This window comes from Equus asinus, chromosome 5 (genome assembly GCF_041296235.1).
Source record: "Equus asinus isolate D_3611 breed Donkey chromosome 5, EquAss-T2T_v2, whole genome shotgun sequence".
Lineage (NCBI taxonomy): Eukaryota > Metazoa > Chordata > Mammalia > Perissodactyla > Equidae > Equus > Equus asinus.
In genome coordinates this window covers 14629058-14652332 of record NC_091794.1, presented here as the reverse complement: position 1 = coordinate 14652332, position 23275 = coordinate 14629058, and the positions used below count along the sequence as shown (strand labels likewise).

The 23275-nt window shown below is 38.0% G+C and overlaps 1 protein-coding gene across 1 annotated transcript in view; it reads left to right on the top strand.

The window, feature by feature from the left end:
• The first annotated feature begins 2603 nt into the window (after window positions 1-2603).
• Window positions 2604-23275, top strand: part of SLC9C1 (solute carrier family 9 member C1) — a 91759-nt gene continuing 71087 nt past the window's right edge. The window contains exons 1-6 of the mRNA XM_070508529.1: window positions 2604-2746; window positions 6316-6517; window positions 7677-7777; window positions 9636-9764; window positions 18600-18765; window positions 21673-21801. Of these exons, the coding sequence (XP_070364630.1) occupies window positions 6367-6517; window positions 7677-7777; window positions 9636-9764; window positions 18600-18765; window positions 21673-21801 (676 nt within the window). The 5' untranslated portion in view covers window positions 2604-2746; window positions 6316-6366. The remainder of the gene's footprint in view (window positions 2747-6315; window positions 6518-7676; window positions 7778-9635; window positions 9765-18599; window positions 18766-21672; window positions 21802-23275) is intronic.

Sequence of the window (23275 nt, the reverse complement as noted above, 5' to 3'; positions counted from 1 at the left end):
GCCTCTGATTGCCTGAGTATAGCTCAAGGGTCAAACAGCGGTCACATCCTCTTGATGATTTCCTTCAACAATAATTACCATAACTGCTTTTATTATTATGTATACTACACTATTGATAACTGTTTAATACAAGTAAGCTGCTTTGGGGAAGAAATCACTTATCATGTACTTCTGTACCCCCCAAGACTCCCATGCACATAGAAATAATGCAGATAAGGTGATTTTTATTTTGCCAGGGACTCCCATTTCTTCACTAAACTCATCCATTCAACCAGTTCCTGCCTGTCTTAATAAGGCTCAAATCCTGCTTCGTCTGGAAAGCCTTCGCTGATCATCTCAGTCAAAAATGATCATGAACTATCTTCTCCTGGATGATTATAGTACACAGGCTATGCCACTCATGTGGCAGTTATTATGCACCAAAATATTTCTTAAAGGATATGAGTTAAACAGGTTTTTATTAAAAAAATCAATTTGTTAAAAATTAGAAGTAAATAAGTTTTAATATTTATTAAACTTAACCATAAAGGGTGGACTTCACTTAAAAATGAAAGAAGGAGGGGTGTCCTGGTGGCGCAGCAGTTAAGTTCACACGTTCTGATTCAGTAGCCCAGGGTTCGTCAGTTTGGATCCCAGGTGTAGACATGACACCATTTGTAGAGCCACGCTGTGGCAGACGTCCCACATTAAAGTAGAGGAAGATGGGCATGGATGTTAGCTCAGGGCCAGTCTTCCTCAGCAAAAAGAGGAGGATTGGCATCAGATGTTAGCTCAGGGCTAATCTTCCTAAAAAAAAAAATGAAAGAAGAAATCACAGACAAAAAGCATCAATAGGTCTTAGTATATAAAAAACTTAAAGTTAGCAATGGTGAAATTTTTAAAAACCATAATGAAAATTTAAAAAGATAAATAATGAATGAGAGGAAATCACTCACAGTAGATATTACAGAAACAAACCGTGACTAACTGTTTATTTTCCACTGAATTCCACCCAAATAAATCAGAGGAAAAAAAGTAGAAAATACAGTTACGTCTTCCTTGTAGTTATTGGGGAGGAATAAAGTGGGACTGGAGAAAGATGTAACACAGAGAACAAAAAATAAAAATGAAAAATATCCTTAAAATAAACATGAATGTCTTTCTTGATAAATGTATAGATATAGCGAATATTTCATTTGCTAACATTAATTCTAACTCTAAGATACCTTGCATGCGATCCTTATGTTTCCATCCAAATGAGTTATTCAGAAACAACCCCAACTTTTATTTCATTAAAACATTGTGTGCACCTTATGGCTTTTAAAAGTCTTTCTTAGTTTCCTTAACTGACCATCCCCAAAATGAATTTACACTGCTAACTTTGTGAAAATAATTTCCTTCAACAAAGTCTATTGCTTTGCGGCCGCTACAAGACCACACAGGAAGGCTGTGAGTGCTTCTCTGCCAGCCAGAAGGATAATTTATTCAGAGAACGTTTACTATTTACTTCTGTCTTTGGTAGGCTCACCTTTCACTTCCCTACTTTTCCACCTCTCTTCTCTGCACATCCCTTTTCATAGGCATCAAAATAGCTTCACAAAGGCTTTGTGTGAGCAAAATTATAAACAGGTATTACATATGCCAAATAAGTATCCATCTAGATTTCAAAATTATTACAAAATTTCTCCCAAAATATTTTATGATGAAAGTGGGAATATGAAAATCGGCTCAATGGTAATATCACTAAGTAATTTCAGTTATAATATCCTCTACATATTATGTTTAGAAAAAAGAAATGAGTATATCATTGTTCCTTAAAAAAAAGACCCAGAAGTGAAAGTCCACCTTGCCTGTCTTGATTCTATTCTCCTACATGCCTAGAACAGGCATTCTCTTTTTTGCTTTTTCTCACCCAGAAACTTGCATCCTCATATTTCAAAATCTCTACCATCCTAACTTATCCAGGAAACTCACTCCTACCAGAATCCTGGGCAAATAGTATTCATCCGCTCTTTGCCAGAAATCCACTGTTCAAAAGCTTTAAATTAACGTAGCAATACAATTTCTGGAGATTCTTTTTCACCCTTGTTTAATAAGCATGGCCTTAAGTCTTCAAAGGTAGACTTAAGCGTGCAGGAGCAATGATGCTGTGTAGCACCTTCTAGGACTGTGCCTCATCAGCCAATCAAATCAAGAACTATGAACCTGAAGCCAATGGGTGCAGACCAGGGGCGGGGCTTGGAGCAAGTAACTGTCAGCGAGGAGCAGTTGGTTGTGGCTGCTCTGGGGTGAACGGAATAGCTAGGCTCCACTTCTCACATACCACAGCATACTTCTCCTGAGGCTATGGATGGTGAGCCCTCACCTAGTTTCCCTTTTAAGAAGTTGCCCTTCCTCTCTGGTACATTCTCCCTCAACCTCCCCTCCGAGAGGAACAAATGTTCCCACAGTATTCCAGCTGCAGATTCAGCCAGCTGTTCCCTCCTGGAGTTTTATAGCAGCCAATCAAGGACTTTCCCAAAGTACAACCAGTTGCTCAGTTTGAATTTCTACCTCAGCCCCTGCCCTCCCCCATGACACTTCCTCTATCAACTTTCCTTATTATTCACCTGGCTCATGCTGTTCCCTTTGCCTTAATGAGGCACAGAGGGGAAAGCACACTGACGTCTGCATTCCCTCAGGTGTATGGAGCTGAGCCAAGACGAGGAAGGGCGCATTGTGAGTGAAGAGCACTAGGAGGCCAACAGACCGCGCACCTCCCGAGCCTGTGAGTAAGATGGCTGCTGTGTTGCATGGTAGGAGGTTTACTGAGGAGACAATCCAACCCCAGTTGTTGTATCTGTCATAATAAGCAAGTGCTTGGCACCTTGGGAAGATCACTGGGATCCCACGGTGCCCTCTTCAGGATACTTTTGTCATGTAATTCCTTCAAAATGTAGTCATTGAAAGAAGGAAAGACTTCTCATTTTCAGGGACAAGGTGAATGATTGTGACTTGCACTCCATGAGAAAGAGAATTTCTCAAGGTCGACTGACTGTTGAGGACAAATCCACATGCCATTTTTGAGAGGGCAGTCATCAGTTAACTCCACACACAAAGAGAATTGAGGCCTTATCTAATTTATTGATGATAAATTACCGTAGGAAACCCATGTGGTAATTTTAAGACAAACCGATTTTTCCTTAATGAGACATGGACTCATAAACACATCCAATGTTGTCAAAAGTCAGTTTAACCGGAAGAAGGAGTTTTAATTTTAATTATATTGAAAATCTGTTTCTTCTCACTGCTACTTCTTCATTCATACCTTTAAAAATATAAACTAGAGTAATATTAGCATTTACATGCTGACTTCAGATGAGATCATTTCTTAGGGGAAAGGTTTGTTAGGAGAATTTGGAGTGGAGGTTGAAGAAGCTAAACCGAGTGTTTGGCACATATTCCCAACCAGAGAGTACAATTCTGTTGAACTTGATCATATATATCCTTGAATTTCCAGAATAATTAAGACTTGGAGTAATTTTATTCTTTTCTGAAAGGGATTTATTAGGATTGAATGTATAAACACTTATTAAAGTTTTCAAACAGTTTTAGAAATGGGAAAAATCCTTACGAGAAAATATCTCCCTACTTCCAGTTTGGAAAACAATAGACTCCTTTCCTGTATTAAATTCTGAAAGCATGTAGGAATGTATAACTGTGATGCAGAAAATAGTTTTCCTTTTTTGGTCAAGCCTGCTTGGTCTGGGAGTAACAGTGGGCAAGTTAATAAGTGACGTTGACAATGTTTTCCCAAATAGTTTCGTGTTAACTAAAAGCAAACCTTGTCAGTCTATCGCAGCATTCTTCTCTAATGACGTGGGCTTCTCCTGGATCAGTGCTTCTAAACAATCGCTGCTCATTAGAATCACTGAGAAGTTTTTGAAGTTTCCAATACCCAGGCTGCACCTCGGGCCAATTAAATTAACCTCTGGAGGTGTCACCCAAGAATCAGTATTTTGAAAACCCTGTAAGTGATTCTAAAGTGTAGCCAAGATTAAGGATCTCTACCAGAGGGATAGCTGAACTTGCTCTGCTCTGTCACTTATATTACTACCAAGATCCACTGGGCTACCTCCAGCTCTTGACATGTTAAAGTGAGGTTAAGGAATTTAGAAATCCTTTGAGGAAAAACAACAAACAAACAAAAAAAGCAGCCCTTGACATCAGGAACGGGTCTGACAGAGCTAGGTCTCACTCAGTGTTTCAACAAGCTAGCCTGATGCTCATAGCTAGTCTAACATTATCCTGTTGGACATAATCTCACAGAACGTCAACATCAGATGAGTTTCCTCTGAGACCACAATAAAGCAAGACAAAATCAAAGTCACCATGCAACCCAAACAATACCAAACATCCCCTCTCTTGGGTAACATGAGTGACTGCTGCTTCTGTACCCATGACAGCTTTATCCTCATTCAAGTTGGCCCTCTCTAGAGATAAGACTTATTGAGATACCCAAGCACAGAGCTGTCCTTGCTTTCTGACAGCACCCAGTCTAAAGAAAATCCTCATTTCCTTAGGCTCGCTCCAAAATTACTCAGCACAGCCCGGATTCGCAATAAGTTCTTTCTAACATCCTTTTACTGAAACAGCCCACAGTTCCCCAGGGTCAATGTTCTCCCTCGCTGTGACAAATAATAAACTAAACTTACCAACAACAGAAGTGTTCCTGGTGGTCTTTGCCTAAAGGGCATGGATACGCTTTCTCACAAAACCTGACTCAAAAATATTGAAAAGAAGCCTTGCATGCAGACAGTCTGATCACAGAGTCAGTACTTTTACATCGGTGCTAATATGATACAACCTCTGTACATGATGTTTACATCAAGGCTCTTTGATGCTAGTGATACAAGTGGAAAACGGCATAAAGTATAATTATATAAGAATGAACCCAACTATGTAAATAAAACGTATAAGAGCCACTAGATGACATGACTGTGGATAATTTTTTTCTGTTTTGAAATGTTTCTTTACATATTTATTTCAAAAGTCTTCACAATAAGTATGTATCCATTTAATTAAAATTTCTCTTTCAAAACATTATTTTTGGAATCAGAAAAGAGCATATAAGAAATATATATATATATTTGAAACTGAAAAAGCAGGCATTGCTGGATTATGAGAGGAAGTTTAGTAAAACTAAATGAATGCTTAGCAAGGCAGCCAGATACGATGCTAATGGCGGACTCTAGAAAATGTTAAGCCACTATTATAAGAAACTGAATTGGAAGAATTGCCTGCATGAAGTTTAAGATCCCTGATGTAACACTTTCCTTACCAGGGAAGCAGGTGAGACTGGCAGACTACAGCTATTATTTATTTTTTCAAACCAAGACACATCGTGGCCCTGTTGCTCCTCTTCTAAGAAGTAACATTGAGATAGAATGTGTAATATCTCCCCTGTCCTAAATCCTTTCAGTTTCAATATTTTTCTTACATTCTTGCTTGCTACGTAAATCTATAAAAGTTAGAGAAATCTCTTTTTCTGGCCCATGAGTGGCCCAAATGAGATAAAAGAAAGTTATGCTTTGATATCATCATGGTCTACTAATTTCTGTCTGGATAGAACAACAAAAGATATCAGAATATTCTTCCCGATCCCACTTCCCACTTTGGAATAGCTGCCACAACATGTTTCCAGAGGCTCAGATAAGCTGAGGACAAACCCCTCAGCTGTCCATCCCCAGAGCTAAGTAACCTGCACCAGCTTATGGTCATGATGACCAGTTAGATGAAAAATCCTTTCAGGGGCCAGCCGGGTAGCGCAGTGGTTAAGTTTGCGTGTTCCGCTTTGGCGGCCTGGGGTTTGCCGGTTCAAACGATCCCAGGTGGACCTTTGCATCACTAGGCAAGCCATGCTGTGGTAGGTGTCCCACGTATAAAGTAGAGGAAGATGGGCATGGATGTTAGCTCAGGGCCAGTCTTCCTCAGCAAAAACAGGAAGATTGGCAGCAGATGTTAGCTCAGGGCTAATCTTGCTCAAAAAAAAAAAAAAAAATCCTTTCAGGCAGTTGGATAGATGCAGGGTGAATATAGCTGAATAGTACCTGGCATTGTAAGTGAACACAGAGTGACACTGGCTAGTCTCTATCCCTTGGGGTTGTACCTTTCTATCTCATTTAAATCGAAAGCATCATAGAAGGAGGAGGCATTCCTAATTTTGGCAGACCCTCAGATATCACTATAAATAATTAAGGAATTAAGGAGAAATGCAGGCTTTTTTTTCCTTTTTTTAGATAAGCATTAGAAAGCCATTGAGAAAGTAAATCTTACATTCTTTTGACCCTGTGTTAGTTTTGCAGAGTCCTAAGAACTGGATTCAGATGATCCGTGAGAAACAACAGGATGACGTCCAGTTCCGGTCCTTCTAATTTATCTTTTTTAAACAAAGGCTCTACTGGTCCCTGGATGGATTTATTCAGGACTGGGATCGAGAATCAATCTGAGGGCCTCCCTGAAATCATTCTAATATTGTCTTTAATCTGTACAGTTGGAGGTAGGTGTAAGTTTCTTTGAGTTTATACTTTGGATATGTCTTGTAAATGCCACCATATGGAATTAAGGAAAATAGCAATAATAGGAAATTAGAATTTTGTTCCTAAATTCATACCTTTATTCCAAGATTTTCAATCAAATGAATCTAACAGTAATCTGTCTCTTAGAAGAGACAAGTAGAATCTGATCCATATTCTTTACCTCTATTGGATTCAAACTATTCCCACGTTCTTACTTGCTAGGTCATGGTTATATTTAAATGACCAGGAGAGTTGAAGCAAAGAAGCAGAAAATCAAGGGTTGGGGGATTTTCTTGTTGTCTGCGTTATCATATACTATAGTTTCATTCATATTGAAAAGTTGGTTGTCCTACCACTTTCTTCCCTTACACAAAGAATTTTTAAAGTGATAGGTCTTCTGGATGGCTCAGTTACTTTTTAACTGGGTAGGGTGTCTCATACGTTTTATCGAAATGATAAATTGTGCCTAACTCTCCTGAGAAGAAAAGAATAATGTAGCGATCTAAAGAAAGCACTTTTTTTTTGTATTCTTTGACCTGATAAGGGTTTGTATTACAAAGAAGCAGAAAACATGAAACTGAAGGAAATGCTGTGATGTTGCTTATTGCACTTGGATAGCAATGATCAACACAGTTAAACAAAGTTAAATACTCATCATAGGCTTTTTAATCTGTAGTAGATAACTGGTAATAGGTAGCTAGTTTTTCCCCTTGGTCAAATTATTATAGCTACTTCCTCACTGTTATCTTGGGAATCAATCAGGAGATTTCATGAAAATTTAGCTATTTATTAACCTCTCATTGCAGGATTGCTAAAGAAACTAATATCTGATTTATAGCGTGTACTAAAACGGCTATAAATATTTTGATAGTAATCCAAGAGCCAATGATTGTTAGCAATATTTACTAAAGATTCTAAGGAAATGAGAAACTTCATAGAAGAGGTAAAGCAAGAATCTAGTGGATTAACAATTACACGGATTCTGTGTGCTTAAGTGTGAGAGTTTCAATTACAGGAATATAAGAAGTGAGTACAGGAATGGTATTTCATTGTTCTCAGTACTGAGAAACCATGCCAAATTAAAGTTCTATAAATGCGATATTTTGCTGCCTTTTAGTAAAGATATTTATTTTTTTGCAGCATTTTTAAATCTACACTTGAAAGACTTTCCAATTCCTCTCCCTGTGATATTATTTTTCATTGGATGCAGTTTTGAAATGTTAAGTTTTACATCTGACCAGGTGTGTGTAGTAAATATGAATATTGTGTACTATATCTAAGACTCATATAAATACAAAGATGACTTAAGAAAATTTGTAAAAATACTTATTTCTTCACTATTCTGCCAGTTGATAGATGATTGTGGTGTGGATAACATCAGATCATAAGAGTAGAGAAAGGAACGAGGCATGAAAGAGCTCAGATCCAGCTAAACATAGTCAAAATAGGGCCTAGGTATGAAATGAGTTAGGCAATGCAAAATGAGTACACATAGAGCTACTGGGAGTGTGAGTAGCTAATGCACATCTAAACAGAGTTTACACCCTCAGACAAGAAATTGGTTAACGAGATAGAAGCCCAGAGAGGCTTTGAGCTGCTGGTAACAAGACTCTAGTAGCAAGAGAATTCTGACATTGAACCAATCTGTTGCCTTAGTTAAGAATGTTCCATGAGGTTCCCATTCAAACAGAGACTAGTCTCTAAGTGTGTCTGGCTTAGACTATATTAAGAAACACAAGATGAAACTCTTACCTGGAGTTGGAAATGGGGAGCAATGCAAACTATATAGTCAAGGCAGCTACAGTGTTACTAAACAGTTGGGAACAACTGGAGTCAGGTAGTGGAGAGAGAACATACTTGGTATAAGTGATATAGAATACATTATTGACACATTAAATAGTCCTCTAACCCAGGGGTCAGCGGCAAACTTTTTCTGTAACAGGCCATATAGTAAATATCTAAAGATAAAGAAGGTTATAAAAATATTTTAAATTTAAACCTATCTGTCCTTTTGCCCCAGAGGGAGACATTACCTTTATTATACTAGACAGTATACTAAACCTGCTCTTTGCTCTGAAAGGAGATGCCCACATGAGGTGTTTGAGTTAGAACGGGGAGAGGAACTTACATTTATTAAAGGTTTACTACCACCTCTTGCTAGATGCTCTAAAATCCTGAAGACGATCCCACAAGGTAGGCACTGCCACTCCCACCGTACGGACGAGGAAGCTGTGCTGTGCTCACAGCCTCGGCCTCACTCTGATTTCTCACCGCAGTTCTCGGGGAACTCCTTTCCTAAATGCCATGCCAGAAGCCCGGCTGAGGGGGATGGTCTGGAGCAGTCCCAGTCAAAGGCAGAGGGAAGGACCAGCCGGCTTCTCCATGCTCTTGATTCTGAAAGGAGATGCTTGCTCTATCTCCCAAAGCTGTTAGCCATGCAAACATTCTTGAAAAGGTAGCTGGGAAGAAAAGCAATCAGTGCCACCACGCATAAGACGTGGAGAAACGCAAGAGACCTGTGTAGATCATCTCCCAAATGAGATATCACCCAACACAGTTGGTACTCAGTGTTTTCTTCAATGAATGAAATGTTAAATGGATGGCCATAATAGGATTACAAATATCAACCAAAAATTTATGATGAACACCATTATTTCATGAGCTGCATTAACTTCGCAGCCTCCATCCCCGCTATTCTTCCACACACATCTTCTATATAAGCCGTGGCTGATTATTTGTGGCTTCTGAAATTTGATGTGATTCTTTTACTCCTTTGTGGATTTCATTCACGATAATCCATCCACCTGAAATCTCGTTCTTCCTCTTGTATGCCTGAAAATCTACATATTCTCTAGTGTCCATGTCAATGTACTTCCTATACCTGTTCTCTAAAAAAGTAAAATTGGCATGGAGATATGCAGTAACTTTCCACTGTAATTGGAAATATGATGGAAATTACAATTAAAGAGTTAAAACTTTAGCACTTACTACATTGCGATGTTTCTTTTTCTCTATTGCTAGAGATAGGATGCCTGGCACATAGTCTATGCTAATAGAAGGATGGATGAATGAGAAAATGACATATTTTTATATTATTAGGTCCAAAGATATGCAGATGCCATACAATGGATAGATCCAGGCTTATTTTTTGATATATTTACACCAATAATTATCTTTAATGTTGCATTTGACATGGATGTTTACATGCTCAACAAGTTATTTTGGCAGGTAAGAAGTATTCTTTTTCAATAATATCATTTATTCTGTTATCTATGTTCAGATTTTTTAAAAATTTGCCCCAAATTAGGAAGCAAAGAAGACAGGGGAAAAGTGCAAGGTATGGGAGAAGTCAATTCAGCTTTATATTCTGCTGAATAAACCGTATCTTGGCAATTGTCCAGCATATTGAAGACAGGAAAAAAACTCATGGAGGAAAAAAGTATTTCTGAAAACCCAATCAGCAGAACGTAATGCCAGTTATAATTCGAACTCTGAGATGCTATAAGAGAGCTAACATGAAATATGTAAGATCTAGTAAAAGGAAATTGTTGATAAAAGTTGTGGTTTTTTCATCTATGTGTTGAGGATGGTGTTTACACTCCAAAATGTTTATTGTGGTTACTTTCTAGGAGATGAGATTGTGTGTGAATGGAATAGTTTTAAGATAAAATTTCAGCCTACTACCTCTAGACTTAAATAATGTTGGAATTTCCCAAACTACCATGAAACGTTTTAAAGGAGAATTTAAAGAACAAAATTTATTTCTGTGTTTCTAATAACACCACAAAAGTGCCTAATTCTTAGTATGGCACTTAAGATCTTCCATGATGTTCATGATCCTCTTCTCTAGCCGTCAAAATGCCCCCTGTTGCTTTTGACTTCCAAGACTGTCTCTTCACTAGTGCCTCTATTGGTCTGTAGGCACATAGTTCAGTCTTTGGCCATTGCGTTAGGCATGTGACCCAGACTGGGCCCATTATACATAAGGGGGTTCCTTTTTCTCACTGTAACATCCTACCACATCTTCTTTGTCCATTCACCTATCAATGGACACTTAGGTTGTTTCCATATCTTGGCTATTGTAAATAATGCTTCAATGAACATAGGGGCGCATATATCTTTTCAGATTAGTTTTTTCATATTTTTCGATAAATACCCAGAATTGGAATAGCTAGATCATATGGTAGTTCTCTTCTTAATTTTTTTTCTTCTCCCCAAAGTCCCCAGTACATAGTTGTATATTCTAGTTGTAGGTCCTTCTGGCTCTGCTGTGTGGGATGCCACCTCAACATGGCCTGATGAGCAGTGCTAGGTCCGTGCCCAGGATCTGAACCAGTAAAACCCTGGGCCGCCAAAGCGGAGTGCACGGCCCCTCTTCTTAATTTTTTTGAGGAATACTGTATTCCATAGTGGCTGCACCAATTTACATTCCTACCACTAGTATATGAGGGTTCCCTTTTCCTCACATCCTCTCCAACACTTGTTATATCTTGTCTTTTTCATAATAGCCATTCTAACATACAAGAGGTGATATTTCATTGTGGCTTTGATTTGCATTTCCCTAACAATTAGTGATGCTAAACCTCTCTTCATGTGCCTGTTGGCCGTCTGTGTGTCTTCTTGGGAAAAAATGTCTACTCAGATGGCCTGGTGAGTGATGCCATGTCCACGCCCAGGATCCAAACTGGAAAAACCCTGGGCCGCCAAAGCAGAGCACGGGCGAACTTAACCACTCAGCCATGGGGCCGGACCCTCTGCTCATTTTTTAATTGACTTATTTGTTTTTTGATTGTTGAGTTGTATGAGTTTTTTAATATATTTTGGATATTAACCCTTTATCAGATATATGATCTGCAAATATCTTCTCCCATTCAGTAGGTTGTCTATCCGTTTCACTGATGATTTCCCTTGCTGTGCAGAAGCTTTTTAGTTTAACATAATCCCTTTTGTTTATTTTTGCTTTTGTTTCCCTTGCCTGAGGAGACGTATCAAAGAAGATGTTGCTAAGACCGTTGCCAAAGAATGTACTGTTTATGATTTCTTCTAGGAGTTTTATGGTTTCATGTCTCACATTCAACTCTTTAATACATTTAGAGTTAACTTTCGTGTGTGGTGTAAGACAATGGTCTACGTTCATTCTTTTGTGTATGGCTGTCCAGTTTTTCCAATACCATTTATTGAAGAGACTTTCCTTTCTCCATCTTATATTCTTGGCTCCCTTGTCAAAAATTAGCTGTCAGGAGATGTGTTGGTTTATTTCTGAGCTCTCAATTTTGTTCCTCTGATCTGTGTGTCTGTTTTTCTGCCAATACCATGCTTTTGTTTTGATTACTATAGCTTTGTAGTATAATTTGAAATCAGGGAGTATGATTCTCCAGCTTCGCTCTTTTTTCTCAGGATTGCTTTGGCTATTCAGGATCTTTTGTGGTTCCATGAAAATTTTGGAATTTTTTGTTCTATTTCTGTGAAAGATGTCATTGGGATTTTGATAGGGTTTGCATTAAATCTGTAGACTACTTTAGGTAACAGGGACATTTTTACAATGTTAATTCTTCCAATCCATGAGCATGAAATATCTTTCCATTTCTTTGTGTCTTCTTCAATTTCGTTCAACAGTGTCTTATAGTTTTCAGGGTAAAGTCTTTCACCTCCTTGATTAAATTTATTGTTAGGTATCTTATTCTTTTTGTTGTGATTCTAAATGAAATTGTTTTCTTAATTGCTCTTTCTGATAGTTTGTCGTTATTGTATGGAAATGCAACAGATTTTGGTATATTGATTTTGTACTCTGCAACTTTGCTATGTCAATTTATTATTTCTAATAGTTTTTTGGTGTATCTTTAGGGTTTTTTATATAAAGTCACATCATCCACAAATAGTGGTGGTTTTACTTCTTACTTCTTCTTTTCCAATTTGGATACCTTTTATTTTATTTTATTTTATTTTTACCTAATTTCTCTGGCTGGAACTTCCAATACTATGTTGGAAAAGAGTGGAAAGATGGGCATCTTTGTCTTCTTCCTGATCTTAGAGGGATAGCTTTCAGATTTTCACCAGTGAGTATGCTGTTAGATGTGGGTTTGCTATATATGGCCTTTATTATATTGTGGTGCATTCCTTCCTAACCCATTTTATTGAGAGTTTTCATTATAAATGGATGTTGAATCTTGTCAAATGCTTTTTCTGCATCTATTGAAATGATCATATGATTTTTATCCTTCATTTTGTTAATGTGATGTATCACATTGATTGGTTTTGCAGATGTTGAACCATCCTTGTATTCTTGGAATAAATCCCACTTGATCTTGGTATATAATTCTTTTAATGTATTGTTATATTCGATTTGCTAGTATTTTGTTGAAAATTTTTGCTTCTATGTTCATTAGGGACATTGGCCTATAACTTTCTTTTCTTCTCCTGACTTTGGGCTTCGGTTGTTTGTTTTCTAACTCCTTTAAGTGTAAGGTTAGATTATTTAATATTTTTCTTGTTTGTTTAGGTAGGCCTTTATTGCTATATGCTTCCCTCTTAGTACTTTTGCTGCATGCCATAGATTTTTGGTATGTTGTATTTTTATTTTCATTTGTCTTCAGTTTTTTTAAAATGTCTCCTTTGATTTGTTTGCCAATAGTTGTTCAGTAGTATGTTGTTTACTCTTCACATATTTGTGATTTTTCCAGGTTTCTGCTTGAATTTTACTTCTAGTTTCATACCATTATGATTGGAAAAAATGCTTGATGTGATTTCAATTTTATTAAATTTATTGAGACTTATTTTGTGTTCCAACACATGATCTATCCTTGAGAATGTCCCATGTGCACTTGAGAAGAATGTATGTTCTGCTGCTTTTGGATGGAATGTTCTGTGTATGTCTTTTAAGGCCTTAAATGGTCTAATGTTTCTGGTCTAATGTTTCATCTAAGGCCAATGTTTCCTTGTTGACTTTTTTGTCTGGATGATCTGTCCATTGATGTAAGTGGGGTATTAAAGTCCCCTACTATTATTGTGTTGCTGTCAGTTTTGCCTTTTAGGTCTGTTAATAATTGCTTTATATATTTTTGTGCTCATATGTTAAGTGCATATATATTAATAAATGTTATGTCTTCTTAATGTATTGTCCCTTTTATCATTATATAATGCCCATCTTTGTCTCTTGTTACCTTTTTTGGCTTGAAGTCTATTTTGTCTGATCTAAGTATTGTTATACCCACTTTCTTTTGGCTGCCATTTTCTTAGAGTATCATCTTCCATCCTTTCACTTTGAGCCTCTGTTTGTCTTTAGAGCTGAGATGAGTTTCGTGAAGGCAGCATATAGTTGGGTCTTGTTTTTTAATTCATCCAGCCATTCTGTGTCTTTTGACTGGTCAATTCAATCCACTTGTATTTAGGGTGATTGCTGATATATGAGGACTTAGTACTGCCATTTTATCTTTTGTTTTCTGGTTGCCATATATCTCCATTGTTTCTTTTTCCTTGTGTTTCTGTCTGCCATTTTAGTTTGGTGGTTTTCTATGGTGTTTTCTCAGTTCCGTCTTTTTTTATGTCTTGTGTCTATGCATTAGATTTTAGTTTTGTGGTTGTCATGAGGTTTGTATAAAACATCTTATAAATAAAATAGTTCTTTTTCAGCTGATAACATCTGATCTTCATTTGCCTATACAGGTTCCATCCTTTTCCTCTTCCCTATTTATTCCCCTTAAAATTTCTTGTAAAGAAACTCTAATGGTGATGAACTCCCTCAGCTTTTGTCTGGGAAAGCTTTTATTTTTCTTTCATATCTGAAGGATAACTTTGCTGAATAGAATGTTCTTGGCTGATAGTTTTTAATCTTTCAATATTTTAAGAATGTTTTTCCACTCTCTCCTGGCCTGCAAAGTTTCTGCTGAAAGATCTGCTAGTAACCTTGGGATTTCTTTGTGGGTGATTGTCTTTTTTTCCCTGGATGTCTGTAAAATCCTTTGTTTGTCATTGACTTTTGACAGTTTTAATATAATGTGTCTTGGAGAAGGTCTTTTTGTGTTGAGACAATTAGATGCTCTATTAGCTTCATGGACTTGTATATCCAATTCCTTCCCCGGTTTGGGAGCATTCTCAGCTATTATATCTTTAAATAAGCTCTTTGCTCCCTTCTCCCTTTCTACTTCTGGAATAATCATTATCTCTATGTTGCCTTTTCTAATGGAGTTGGATAATTCTGTAGAGTTTCTTAATTTTTAGAAAATCTTAGTTCTTTCTCATCTCCTCCCCCGAATCATTTCTAGGTTTCTATCTTCGAGCTTGTTAATTCTCCCTTCTTTATAGGCTGCTCTATTTCCATTACTTTCTAATGCATTTTTTATCTCTTTAATTGAGTTCTTCAGCTCCAGGATTTCTGCTTGATTCTGTTTTTTAGAGTTTAAATCTCTTTGGTAAAGTATTCCTTCTGTTCATTAATTTTATTCCTGAGCTTACTGAACTGCCTTTCCAAGTTTTCTTGGAGCTCATTGAGATTCTTTTTAACAGTTGTTTTGAATTCTCTATCAGTTAGAGTATAGGCTCCCTTGACTTTAAATTTGGTTTCCAGAAAATTTTCGTTTTCTTTTTGTGACACTGTTACCATGCTTTTTCATGGTCCTTGCTGTGTTGTTGCTCTGCCAGCATGTTTGAAGTAGTAAGCACCTTTCTTATTTAGGTAAAGCTTTGTTTAGTTTGATTCTAACAATTCAAAAGGTTGGTAATTAGAAAGCTTTCTTTTGGTTTTCAGTAGGTAGTGCTCTAGCGTTAAGTTTTCAGTTTTTCTTGCCTAAGCTGCCTCTTGCTCTACTTGAGAATCAGCACTTTCCACCCTCCACTGCCTCTGCCAGAGGGGTCATTGGTGCCCTTCTTGTCACTACTTGTGCCTCTGGGATGGCTGGTGCCTTGCTACTGTTGGTCTCACTATTGGTCTCTGGTGTTGCCACTGGGGCACCAGGATGGTGGGTGCCTCTGCTGCATCTGGGATCTCCTGGGTCATGAGCAATGCTGCTGTGGTGGGGGAAAAAGGAGGGTGAGGGTGAGCCAGAGTCTCTGGCACCTCCGCTCTATCCAGAGTTGTTGGGTTTGCAGGCACCATTGCTGTGGGGTGGGGGGCAGCATCACAAGCACTGCTGCAGCTGGAGGTACCAGAGTCACAGACCCCATCACTGCTGCTTCCTGATTCTCTGTGGCTGTGGTTGCCACTGCAGCCAGGAGGCTGGAGTTGCGTGCACCACCTCTGCTCCTGCTGTCAGGTTCTCTGAGGCTGCAGGTTCAGCCACCATGGCCAGGGGCCCAGAATCACAGGCGCTGCCTTTGCTGTTCCCCTGGTTCTACCTCCTCTGTGTGTTCAAATCCACCCACCTCCAGATGTACAAGTATGTGGATTTCTATAAAAGTTGTATTTTAAATACCCACCTTCTAAAACTTCCCACACCCACATGTAAAAGAACAAAAGCAGAGCATACTCACAGAAACAGCTATAATTCTAATTCACAAACTATTATAATTTTTTTCTTATCATGTAATATTTGGATCCCGTCAAGGAAAGAACTTGAGAAAAAATAGTCTATTTCTGAAGCAAGGTGTACATTTCTTTCAAAGTAATCAAAACAGTTTTGTAAATATAAGACCAATCCCTAAACTATGTTAGAAGGAAAACTATTAAGATCATTTACACTTTAAACAGAGTCCAAGCAAATGGAGTTCAGACAATGACAAAACAAAAAACAAAATTGAAAAGAATAGAGATATAGAAGTAGTTTGGGCTGGTTCAGGTGATCTCTGCTGAGCCATCCGAGTGTTCAATGGAGGGGTCAGCTAAGGTGTATGAGCTAGAGGCCTCACTCATGTGTCTGTCAGTACTGTTAGTATTGGCTGTCGGCAATGGGTGTCACTGCGACAGATGTATCTCATCATCTAGGAGGTTATTCCAGGCTTCTTTGCATGGTGGTTCGAGTCTCAAACATCAGAAGGAGAGGGCAAGCTCAAATTTGCCAGTCCTTTTACATCTCTATTTGCACCAGATTTGCTTGCGTTCCTATTCACCAGAGCAAATCACATGACTAACCCAAAGTCAGAGTAAGAGATAGCTACTCAATCGCATGAATTCAGAGAGCAGAATTACTGCAGTCACTTTTGCAAACAATATACCATGTGATTTATCAAAGTATCCAGAGGTATTTTGTGGAAGAACAGGATTTGGGCCTCCTGACCCTCAATACTCTTGTCTCAGAACTTCATTTTAATTTGTTCCTTTGAACAGGAGTTAATAATATGAGTCTTCTGACCACTAAAACCTTAAAATGAGAACTCAGCCACGCTAGAGGTAATTATCTATGGGTTCTTGACTTCAGTTTGTCCCTGAGCTAACATCTGTTGCCAATCTTCCAGTTTTTGCTTGAGGAAGATTGTCACTGAGCTAACATCCATGCCAATCTTCTTCTATTTTGTGTGTGGGATGCCGCCACAGCATGGCTTAATGAGTAGTGTGTAGGTCCATGCCCGGGATCTGAACCCACAAACCTCAGGCCACTGAAGTGGAGTGCATGAACTTAACCACTATGCTGCCAAGCTGGCCCCCTAAAGCTTTTTAGAAGGAAGTTTAGTAATCTTTACAGACAGTAATCTCTACAGAAAGCATGTCTTTAATTTTACTTATTGAAATTCTAAAGAAGTAATTAAGGATGTATGATACAGCTTAGTCACAAGACTCATCTTTTTTTTATATTGCTGTATTTATTTACTATTGGCAGTGAGAGCATTTTTCAACATCATTATGAAATCCTTATAATTATCCTTTTTGATTTTCTTTTTAAAATTAAGATGTAATTGGCATATAACATTATATTAGTTTCAGGAGTACAACATAATGATTTGATATTTGTGTATATTTCAAAATGATCACCAAAATAAGTCTAGTTAATATATCCATCACCTCGCATAATTACAATTTCTTTTCTTGTGATGCAGACTTTTAAGATCTACTCTTTTAGCAACTGTCAAATACGCAACACAGTATTATTAACTATGATCATTCTGTAAGTTACATCCCAATAATTTATTTATTTTATAACTGAAAGTTTGTACCTTTTGACCCCCTACACCCATTTTACCCATCCCCCACCCCCTGCCTCTGGGGGTGAACCAATGGGGTGAACCAGTCTGTTCTCTGTACCTACAAGTTCAGTTTTGTTGTTGTTTCTTAGATTCCACATATAAGTGAAATCATATGGTATTTGTCTTCCTCTGTCTGACTTATTTCACTTAGCATAGTGAAATGGCCCTCAAGGTCCATCCATGTTGTTGCAAAAGGCAAGATTTCCTTCCTTTTTACAGCTGAATAATATCCATTATATAATATATATATATATATATATATATATATATATATATATAAAACACGTTTTCTTTATCCATTCATTCATTGATGGACACTTAGGCTCCTTCTACGTCTTGGCTATTGTAATAATACTGCAATGAACATGGGGTGCAGTTCTGAATTCTTCTAGGTAACTTCAGGCACAATTATCACATTTTCCAAAGTCCATTTGGAAATGAAATCTTGCTAAATAGCTGCCACAGATAGAGTAAGAGAAAGTAGAAGGCAGTGGTGAGAAGGCAGGGGGTCAAGTTCCAGTCCCCAGAATAACAGAATTTCCCTTCCTATCTTGTCTATGGTCCTTGCCCATTTTTCTACATTCTTTCTGTTATCTTATTTTCTCTTTTCCCCTTTTGTAACTTCTTTCTAAACTTGTATGCTTTTTTTTGTTAATAGGCTATGTTTCAGTTTTTATGCACAGTTAAATGTGGATATATCTTACATATATATTTTTATGGTATATATATGGTATTTCCTACAACTGGTATTTCTTAGGTCCTAAGAATCTCATTGCAATATTTGCCTCTTACTTCCCAGAGTTGCAAACACATGGTTGTTAATAAAATAACTTAAAATTTCCCTCTGGCGGATTAAGTGTGATTCTACATCTCCAATAATCCTGACTATCTGCTTTTAAAAATGGAATACAAAGGCAATCTGACTGTTCTATCTGTAAAATTTTTTTGCAGATACTTCTCATTACAATTCCTGGCTTTATAATGAATTACATCTTAATTCTTTGGTATCTGGCATCCATGAATAAATTACTTTTGAAAACCAGCCCATGGTTATTATTTGCAGCTATCCTTGTGAGTTCAGATCCCATGCTGACTGCAACGGCTATAAGAGACCTTGGTAGCTATATTTTTCTCTTTTCCTATATTTAAAATATCATATTCTGTATTTTGCTTGTCTAGTTTTAAGATCTTTTGTTCACTATAGCTTTTCACTATGCGAACCACGGCACTGGGGCTTTGGGAGTTGAGCATAGAGGTTCGAGTGGTGATGCTTAGAAGAGAATAAAATGCCAGGGATGGGCTTACTTAGTACATATTTTTTTACGCCTTACATCCTGCTGTGGAATAGGACAAGGATTGTTTGGAATCCTTTACTTTATACATGCCTCTACCCTGAGTCAATGGAATAGTTCTGGGAGCATTATAATATTGCATACAAATTGTGGTGACATTTCAATTGCCTAACACCTCTTTTCCTTTGAAAACACTGTCATTAGGTTAATGGCATTTGTAAAAAAGTTGCCTTTGGAGTCATTGTCACCATTAGGACCAAAAGCCTGAGAAGTCAAAAACAATAAAATCACTAATAATGCAGTGTTTTCAATGTGTCCTATTTTAGGAGAAAGAAATCTATATTTAAAAGTAAAATATCAAGTCAATGTGACTCAGAAAAAAAATCCAAGAGCCTCCTTCAGGAAAAACAGTGACCTAATTTATTTTCCTGTAGTCACTTTTTAATAATAAGAAGTAGAACATTTGTTTTAAAATAGAATTTTAATATGGCACACACATGCAGGCAGACACACAGACACACACACTCTTTTCACTTTATGGCCAATTAAAGGGTAAAGAGCTACCCGAGGCAGGTAGACATAGAGTAGAAGAGACACATCAAGTGTGCACATGGGCATAAAGGAAAGCCAAGTCTTCAAAACAAGGAGATTCCGATTGTGAGCTAAGACTTTAGAAGAACGAAGTGCCAGCATCTATCACCCAACCCTGCCTCCATGGGGCTCAGTCAGGGCCAGCCCTTTTTCTACTCAAAAGATTTGAGGGAGGGGCTGGCTCCGTGGCCGAGAGGTTAAGTTTGCTGACTGCGCTGCAGGCAGCCCAGTGTTTCATTGGTTCGAATCCTGGGCGCGGACATGGCACTGCTCATCAAACCACGCTGAGGCAGCGTCCCACATGCCACAACTAGAAGGACCCACAACGAAGAATATACCACTATGTACTGGGGGGGGGGGGCGTTTGGGGAGAAAAAGGAAAAAAATAAAATCTTAAAAAAAAAAAAAGATTTGAGGGAATTCTGTGCCACCTGAGAACATTCCATACTTTCTTAACTTTACCATCTCATAGTCTAGTTAGTTTAGTTTTCCACTGATCTCCTGGCCTGCCATAGTTGAATTTGAATAGTTTCTTTAGGTTAACTTGCAAGGCTATTCTCATAAATTTTGGTCATCTTGTCATTACTTTCGGGATTTTGTTTGTCTCCTCACTTCACATCCTTTAGAAAAATTTAAAAAGTATTTTTCTCTTGGCAACATTTTTGCCTGAATTTTCAAAGCAAGATTTTTATATTTTTTTATTTTATTCTCAAAAGAAAATCTGCCCAGGCCTATGAGTAGAGTATGTAAGTACATTCCCATTGTCTTGAGATTTTTATGGTCTGTTGATTCCTCTTATGCCCTCATGTCTGTTATTTCCAAATATTCAAATTTTGTCATAGTTTAATTTTCTAAAATGGAATAATTGTACAACAGTAGCAGTTAGAGTTTTTTGAGTAAGAAACAACTCAAAACATAGTGGCATAAAACAACAATTTATTATTTCTCAAGAGTCTGGAAGTTCTGATGGTATGCACTGGGCTCTGCTGATCTTGGCTAGGCTCACTAATGAATCTACAGTCAGCTGAAGGGTCATCTGGGAGCTAAGTGATCTAACACGGCCTCGACAGGGAAGGCCCTCTTTTCTACCACATATTTCTCGCACTCCTCCAGGAGGGTAGCCAGGGAATGCTGCCATGATGGTGGCAGAGGTCCAAAAGAGAGGAAGCAGAAATCTTTCTCAAGCCTCTTCTGCATCAAATCTCAGAACTAAACAGACTGGATCTCTTGGGTGAGAGAAACTGAATAGTCTTACCGCAAAGGCCATGGATGCAGGGAGAGGTGAGGTATTGGACCATCAAGACGATTGAGCTTCCACAGAAACAGACTGCCTTGGCTTTTCTTCTCTTCTACAGCATACGTACTGTATTAGGTTATGATCACAGCTCTAGAGTGGGTGGTTCGCAAGAGGGGCCTTTACCATGTAATAGCATTTCCTGCCTTTGGACAATTAGAAAATCATTAAAGATGCTTGAAGTTATAGTTTTGCCACTATAGGCACATTTAATAGCAGAGAAAAATGATAATTGATGGATATCTAAACTTAGAATATCATCATAAATGGAGAAAAATTAGGATAGAATTAAATAATATGAGGATGCTCTCTATTTATGGAGTTTATTTCTAAAACCTTTGAAAGGAATGTATGGGAAAGTCAGACAATTTCCAATCGTAGTTAGATTATCTGGACAATTGCCTTAATACTTTGCTTAAGTATCATGCTATAAATTACTTTATTTCTCCATAGTAATTTTTTGTCTTACCTTAAATACATGGTGTGTATTTATATAAGCCAAATTTTTAAAAATTGAATTAAAAAGTAACAAATTTCATGTTTTTATTTGTACTTTGAAACAAGAAATGAGAGCTCTAGTGGGTTACTAGATAACCAACTTACGTAAACCATAATCGACCACAATTAATTTGGTACCTAATGATGATGTCTAGACTTAATTTCCAGTTGATATATAACTAAATTTCCTTGAAGGGAGTTTTCAAACATAACTAAAGTTTCCTTAAGTACATAGGGGAAGTATATAAATCCATAGCTATGAATATGCTTCTATTGCTAATAAGATTTTATTCTTTAACTTTGATGAAGTTTTTCCCACCTCAAAAAAAAAATATCTTCCCTTTCATAGGTCTCTCTAGAGGCCTCGTCAATTTGATTAATGGAGAAAGTCTGATGACCTCTATAATGTCTTTAATTACATTTACTGGTATTGTGCATATTAAATCTGGCATGCAGCGGAAGACAAACTATTCCTTAGGTAAGGACTTATTTTCTTCGGAATTTCTTAAAATCAGACTCCTGTATTTTCTGAAAGCTGCCAAGGTTCTGTAATATCATACCATAAGTTATGCTCATACAAACATAACCGTGAGTATTAGTGCAGTGATTTACCCTTTACAAAGCACTACCGTATATCCCTTATTTACTATTAGTCGTGGTTTTGTTGTGAGGCTAGATTGGGACTTTTCATTAGGATGCTTATAGTAGCAGCATTCCACAGGCCCAGGCTGAACCAGGATGCTCGACAAGAATGAGAGATGTTGTTTTTATGTGCTGAAGATCAACTCAGAAGATAAGCCAGGTAGTGTATCACCCAGGGAAGAGGGGAGATGCCTTCCCTTCTCTTTGCCCTGGGACTGTCTCCTTACAGCCAACGTAGAAACTGTCAGCTCAGGGAGGAAGTGTGAGCTGCATGGCCATCTACAGGGCCTGAGAGCAGTGCTTGTGAGCAGGGAGATTGCAAGGTCTCCATGAGCTCATTTACCACAGTCAGATAACCCTGAACCATAAATATTTTTTTCCTTTATCGTGTGTGTGTATGTGTGTGTGGTATAAAATAAATGATATAGGCACATTATAACGAATGATTATAAAGTATGCAAATGTGTAATTATCTGTCAGGACAAGAAATACAGTGTTACCAACACCCCCGGAAGTGTCTATATGATCACTCTCCTGATCAAAACCCTGTGCTCTCCTCCTAGAACAGTGATTCTCAGAGCGTAGGGTTGGGAGGTGGTCCACAGCACACTTTAAGGGTGTCCATGAAGTCAAATATTTTTACAATAATACTAAGAGGCTATTTACCTTTTTTACTGTGCTGCCATTAGCACTGATTTTGGAAAAGCAATGATTACAGTCTTCTGGATAAAATTGCCGGCATATACTATTCCGCTCACCAGATATCTTCTGTGTTCTAAGGCCTTCTGTAGCCTTATCTCATTCCACCCCTGTAAACCTCTGGAAAAAGAGTGTTTAGGAGGTGCTTCCAGACCACGTTCTAGTACATCAGTGGGTCTGTATGATGCCAAATAACCCGTTATGTTGAAGCGGGATCCTTCTACTACACCCTGTCCGCAGCAATCAAGCATATCCCAGATTACCTTTCCAATCGCTCAAGAAGAGGAAGTTTTAGCTATAGTTGTTTTCCCTGTACCTGGAGAGCGCCTCATTGTTGGGCAGCCAGGAACCCTGTTTACCTCTATTCTGACCCGTCTGTGCTTTACATATTCTTAATCAATGACTCAAACTCAGAAGTGAAAACTATTCTTTCCCAAAAAGAACCATTCTGAGGACCATCGCCCCTATCAAGTCTTCCTCAAGGGAGCTGGTCCTGAGGATGGGTGGTTAGGACAGTTTCCTAACCTGGGCTTAAGAAGCACTCACCTTCAGCCTTGCTCTGTATCCAATTAGTTTACCCAGGCCACGGCAGCCTGGGACACCTGTGATGA